The 6,022-nt window shown below is 35.1% G+C and overlaps 1 protein-coding gene across 2 annotated transcripts in view; it reads right to left on the bottom strand.

Moving 5' to 3' along the window:
- Positions 1-2,693: 2,693 nt before the first annotated feature.
- The window catches only part of Rasgrp1 (RAS guanyl releasing protein 1), a 75,502-nt gene continuing 72,173 nt past the window's right edge, over positions 2,694-6,022 (bottom strand). For both annotated transcript variants that reach the window (XM_010624644.1, XM_010624645.1), the window contains exon 17: positions 2,694-5,225. In XM_010624644.1, coding sequence (XP_010622946.1) covers positions 5,091-5,225 — 135 coding nt within the window. In that variant the 3' untranslated portion in view covers positions 2,694-5,090. The remainder of the gene's footprint in view (positions 5,226-6,022) is intronic.

The following is a 6,022-nucleotide window of genomic DNA, read 5'->3' as shown; positions in this document are numbered from 1 at the left end:
GTGGTGGTGGGTATAGACGATATTAAAAGTGCAAAATTTAGATAGTAGTGCTTACTTCTTGTTAGATACATTAGACATCGTGTTCTAAATAATATACTTGAATATCATCTTTGAAGTAAACACCGTGTTAAATTCCCTGATGATATCGTTCTCTAATAATATGTACGAAGATTGTTTTATACTAAGCAGTTGATCTCTGAGCGGGATGACTTTTTCCATATTCTGTGTACACTTGAGCATGTTGTCTTTTTAAAAAAAAACAAAAAGATGAACAAAAATTATTTTTTAAAATGTAAATATTTATTACCATCAAATTTGGAAAATGGAAAGTATTTTATTGTCATGATTTAAAGCTGTTACCTGTATTTTGTTCAGAGTTGAAACACATAAATGACCCTACCTGTGGTAGAAAGGAATATAGACTCTTGGCTCATCTGTGTTCCCATGTTGTTTTTAATATTCATTAATTTTGTTTTACAGCGTAGGGGAAAAGACAGATGGTTGTGTTCAGTAGGTGGTATTTTTTGCAGAGTGAAATTCCTCTGGTCAGGTTCATGTTAAAGTTCTATTGGTTGAATCCAAGGTCTTCTGTTTGCTATGTATATTTTATTTATTTTCCAGTTGAATTTGAAACCCATATGATTTTGACTGAACAGTTAAGTTAAAAATTGAGATCAGAATTAAAGGGATAAAATGTATATATCAGTTTTACACGATGGTGTTAGAATACTCTTGTAAACTGGTCTCTTCATTATTTGTACACTCACTTTAGATAACCAAATATTAGAAGGCAGGCTGAGCTGTATCACAGGATTAAGGGAGTGATTTCCAGCTTCAGTAGATCATGGGCAAGGTAAGACATCCATTAGTAAGTCAGATTCCCTGCTAAATTTGGGGAACACGCAGATAGGGAATAGCTCTGTGTAGTTCTGGGATCAAGAGTTGTGAATGTGAATTACAGTGCTAGGCCAGGGATGTGCTGGGTTGAAATGACCTTAGCTATTAAAGATTGACTCACCTTCATTTGTCAAATGAGAATGAGACACTTGCTGTCTTTTCAGTTTATTTCATAAAGACCTAAAATACAAATTAAATTTGTTGAAAATATATAGGGGGCCAATTGTGAAATGGTTTAAGAGTGAAGATGTATTTTTCTTAGTGGTGGAGTCAAAGAAAAAGGGCTGCTCACACAAAATTTTTAATCTCTGCATAAAGAGAGCATTGTGGGTCCTGGGTCCACACCCGTACATAACAACTTTTTGCAATCCAGCCAGTTCAACAGATAAACTAAATTGTTAGCAGTGGAAACATAGCATTTGATGTGTGTCAGGGTAGCTAATTTTGTTATGATAAATATAACAAACATTAGTTTATGAATTTCTGTGCTACTTCATATCTCATAGGAGTTTAAGTTGAGCATCTCTGAATTGATGATGGAGTTGGAATCGTCCCTATTACACATTCCTGTGCATCTATTGAATAAAAAACTCACCCCTCTAGACACTAATGATGTCTTACTCTTTCTTATAAGGCAGGACTTTCACAGTAAGTTTTAATCAGTAAAAGTTTCTACAGAACAGTTTGCTGAGTAATATCTAAAAGAGCAGCAAGGTAAGTTAGGGGCTTAATGTGAAAGGATATAATGTGAAAATGTTTTATAAATGGAGTGCAGTACAAGTGTGGAATACTATGAATGGTACTTCGCCTCTCCTAAAACCCTATACCTGTTTTGATAACTTCTTTTGACCTGGTTCTCAGTGGGGTGTTTTTCTTTTTTTATTTGTTTGTTTGTTTTTTCTATTCCTTCCCTTTTGTATTTTGTTTGTCTAGCCTGTGGCACCTAAGAAAATTGCACCTATAGACATGATCTCACTAGCAGTTTCTGAATTAAAGTAGTAATTGACCTTCCCTTCAAGCCACATGAAGCACCTCCCTTCCATCCGCACATAAACGCCACACAGTTACTCATAAGCTTTCATCAAAAAAGGAAATGGGCCTTTCTTTGAATCTGGTTCCTTGTATCTATAGATCTTAAGGAAACTTGCTTCATTAAACATGAGACAGTTTAAACTGTGTAAGTACAACAGAAAATATGGTAACCTAAAAAATACTTGTGGCCAGAAAATGTTCTGAACAATGATACCGTCTCTTTCAAAGGAGCACAGGGTAGAAGGGAATTTGGGGTGAGATGTGGGTTGGAGGTAAGGCAGTTTAATCTTCAGGGTCAGGTTGTTGGTGCAGTTTTATTCTTTTGTATGAAATACTATGAACTGTCACAACGATAATACAATCCCACCAAATGTCCCAGAATGCATTCACAGTGGAAACTGAGCAGATAAACTTCCCTTCTCCTTTGATCTGGTTAACAAAAAAACTGTCTGGAGAACAAGAGAAAAATCTCTCTAAACCCACACAATAATTGCTACAGGGGTTCTGAATGCTAGGTCGAGCCATCTTTCACTAATGTTTTCTTCTTTAGTTGGTAGTTAGCTTAAGTGGAATTGAAATTAAAGACAGAAGCCACAGAGAAATGACAGTGGTTAATTTTTTTCCTTTAATGTATTCATAGACTTACGGGGGCGTTCAGTAAATCACTATAAGATGGGAAAAGATTGGGTATTTCTGTACTGTTCTTTGTGCTACAAAAAGATAATCAAACATTTAAACTGAATAATCTAGTTGCTTTGCTTTTGCTTCCAGGACAAAACTAACAGAACAGAAAAGTAGTCCGTACATAAATAATAGTAAAATTTCAGGTGAGCTTTGTACATATTCATGCAGATAAAGAAGAAACACAAGACGTGTTTTGGGATCCTAATGTCTTTATCATATAAATATTAACACAAAAACTTACATTAAGTATCAAAAAATCTACAGTCTGTACATTTTTTTCTTGCATTCCTTTTACATTTATATACCATAAGACAGATTCACAAATGGTCAGTAAAAAGGTGAGAATTACCAGAGAAAATGAGAAGTGACATTGTTAATAAAACATGATTTGTCCTTGTCTTGGCAGATAAATATCTGCCCCAAATTATTTCAGGTCAATATGTTGTTAGATTATTTCTGTAGATTTCACTAGCTACCATAGCTCAGTGTAAATAATAAGATAACATATTCTTTTGCTCTTGCTGTATTTTAAAACACGATGAAACTTTGGCCTTGTATTCACTTCAGTGATATATTCTGCAGTGCCTGAGATTGTCTAATCGTGAAAATTTAAAGGAACTGACCTTTTGAAATTCTATATATTATAGATTTATTTACATAAAAACTAGTTTGAGGTCTTTATTTTGGGTGGAGAGTGTGAGCAAATTTATATATTCTTTGAAATTGAGCTATACCCTGTAGTCTGTCGCAGGAAAATGCTGAAGAATCTGAATTTGAACCTTTGTCATAAGCTCATATTTATTCCATGTAAATCTAGTTACAGTGCTGACAGAGTCTGTATTCCAGGTGGTGGGCCTAAGCAGCCCTGCTTTGAGGATTTCTGAGTTTGGATTTACAAAAAGAATAAATTTATATGTGAAGTGATTCTTTAAAACATTTCTAAGTTCTGGGTCACTGAAAACTTACTACAAAAAGTATGCAAATGGGAAGTAATCTTTCATCAAAAATCTTATTAAATTGCAAATAGGTAATACTGTACATATACTTTGTTATTCTTATGAAGGCATGGTGCTTTGGCATTAGATTTGAAACTTTTTTTTGTTTTTTTTTTTTTTGGTACCAGGGATTGAACTCCGGCCTTTGTGCTTGCTAGGCAGGTACCAGAACCACTGAGCTAAATCCCTGGCCCTAGATTTGAAACTTTTAATTAGGGTTATATTCCTGGCAGCTGGACAGTTTGTATATGAATTATAAATTAACTGGTACCAGATTTTCCAAGTATGGAAACTTAAGTTCCCCCTGCAAAAGAAAGTGATTTTAGTGGCTGACAATAGAGTTTGTGAATTTCCCAGGCCACCAACTGAGCTCATTCATTATTAACTTCCAGACTAGAATACACATAAGACTTGCTACTTGTGCTTTTACTAAATACAATTTATAAGCAAGTTCTCCATTTTGTAACAGAACTATGTATTTGTATGAGTGTCTAAAAGTGTTGTAACTCATCTCCACATTTTATGGAGACAGATCCAAACCACATGCATGCCTGCTGTTTTATATACATATACTATATACATATGTACATGCTGTCAGCTGCTATTTACACTGCTGATCCAATTAGCTTATTTCTAAGTAGTAGTAATAGTGAAGACAGTTTAAGACAAAATCAGTTCAAAACAATTTTAAAAATAGTTTAAAAAAGGTTAAACATGAGTTACTCTTCACAGACTTGCTTTTTAAAAGAACCATGAATTCCTAATTCTGTTCTCTAGAATGAGGACAGACATGTCTACAATTACTTTAGCTAATTAGCAAGTCATGTGTGAGATGGTAACAACTGTTTCCAGGTACCAGGTTTATTTTGTGATGACTAAGACTAGAACTAATTGATTTGTGTCTGGATAATGTCACGTTTAATAGACCAGTAAGCAGCCAGGCCGCATCTCTAGACGCTCGTGTGTGACATAGAGACGGAGGAGGAGAAAGGCTAATTGATGAGATCTGAGGTAGTGAAGTGGGAGCCAGATTCACAGAATGCTGGGACTTACAAGTCCATCTACTTTTGGAATATGGGTATTTTTTCATTATCAGTAAGCTTTGTGGAACAAAGGAAATCCCTCAGTTTGTAGAAAACATAGAGAAAATAATTCATTTTCCAGGAATTTTAGTTTTAAGAATCAGTCAAGCAGGCCCTATGACACACTACCTTGTTAGGAAACTAGACATGTTTTAGCACACTTTTCTAGAAAGAAAATCAGTATGTGAAGTTTTGCATCCTTCAGCTGACTGAAAGAGAAAACAATACTGCACATTAGGAGTCTGTAGGTTTAAAAAACAAAACAGTAACTGGCTTTTCTCTTTTAAAGTACTCCGTTTAAAAAGACAGTCCACCTACAGTTGCCCAGTCTCGGTTCATCGGCTTAGGAAAGGAGAGCCCTGGTGTACTCATCCACAGATTGTGCTCCTTGAATTTTTGGCTAAGAACAGTCACTCTCTTCCATCTGTGCTAAGATGTGATTGCTTTTTGCAAGCTGAAGGGATTCTATTTTCTTCTGTGCATATTTTAGTTGGATCTTTAGGGCATCATTGTCTGCTTTCAGGGCATTTATTTCCTAAAGGGAAAGGAGAATATGCATGTTAATAAAACAGCAGTGAGTAGCAAATTGGTTACAATATTGAGAGTACTACAGTTGATTGCCATCTCCTGTTCACTATGGGTGAGGAAAACTATTTTCAAAATAGTTACTCTGCACTGAATATAAAATAACGTTAAAAACATCAAATGAGCATGGGCAAACAGCAGTTTATCGTTTCACAGAAGTAAGCAGCTTGCAGGCAGAATAAACCATTCTTGGGCAGTGGGTAGAGGGTGTTGCAACCTTTGGGTATATTGTATAGCAGATCTTAACTTGATATAAGCAGTCTGGTCAGGTCTGCGCCATGAAAGTAGTGCTTGAAAATTCTGTAATATGACATGTCATAGTACACTTAACCTGTTTTTCCTACCAAGTCATTGAAAATTAATGCACACTTTTGATAGATTTTTGTCCTTTGTCCATAAACTGAGATTTAGTGATCCAATTTGCAGTAATTTGTACAGTAATTTAATTATATCACTTAATTTTTCCTGGCTTCTGATTTTGAGGCCAGTGTTCCTACATTGTATAACACTAATTACACCAAAAATATATGGGCAGTGTCTGGATAAGTGTAGGCACAGTGGGTTGTTCCTCAGTTTGAATTATTTGCTGCTATTATACATCATGTAATATTGAGCACTTGTGTGTGTGGTGCTTTGCTACATAGAAGATATCTTAGTCTTCACATGTGTCTTGAAAATAATTTTATAGAAGCAGAAAATATTGCTATATAATTTCAGACTGGATTTGAACCCTGGTGTTTGTGTGTG

This window comes from Fukomys damarensis, unplaced genomic scaffold (assembly GCF_012274545.1).
Source record: "Fukomys damarensis isolate Sample0158 unplaced genomic scaffold, DMR_v1.0_HiC HiC_scaffold_17, whole genome shotgun sequence".
In the NCBI taxonomy this organism is placed as follows: domain Eukaryota; kingdom Metazoa; phylum Chordata; class Mammalia; order Rodentia; family Bathyergidae; genus Fukomys; species Fukomys damarensis.
Note: the sequence above shows the minus strand (reverse complement) of the source record. Positions and strands in the feature narration are given on the sequence as shown.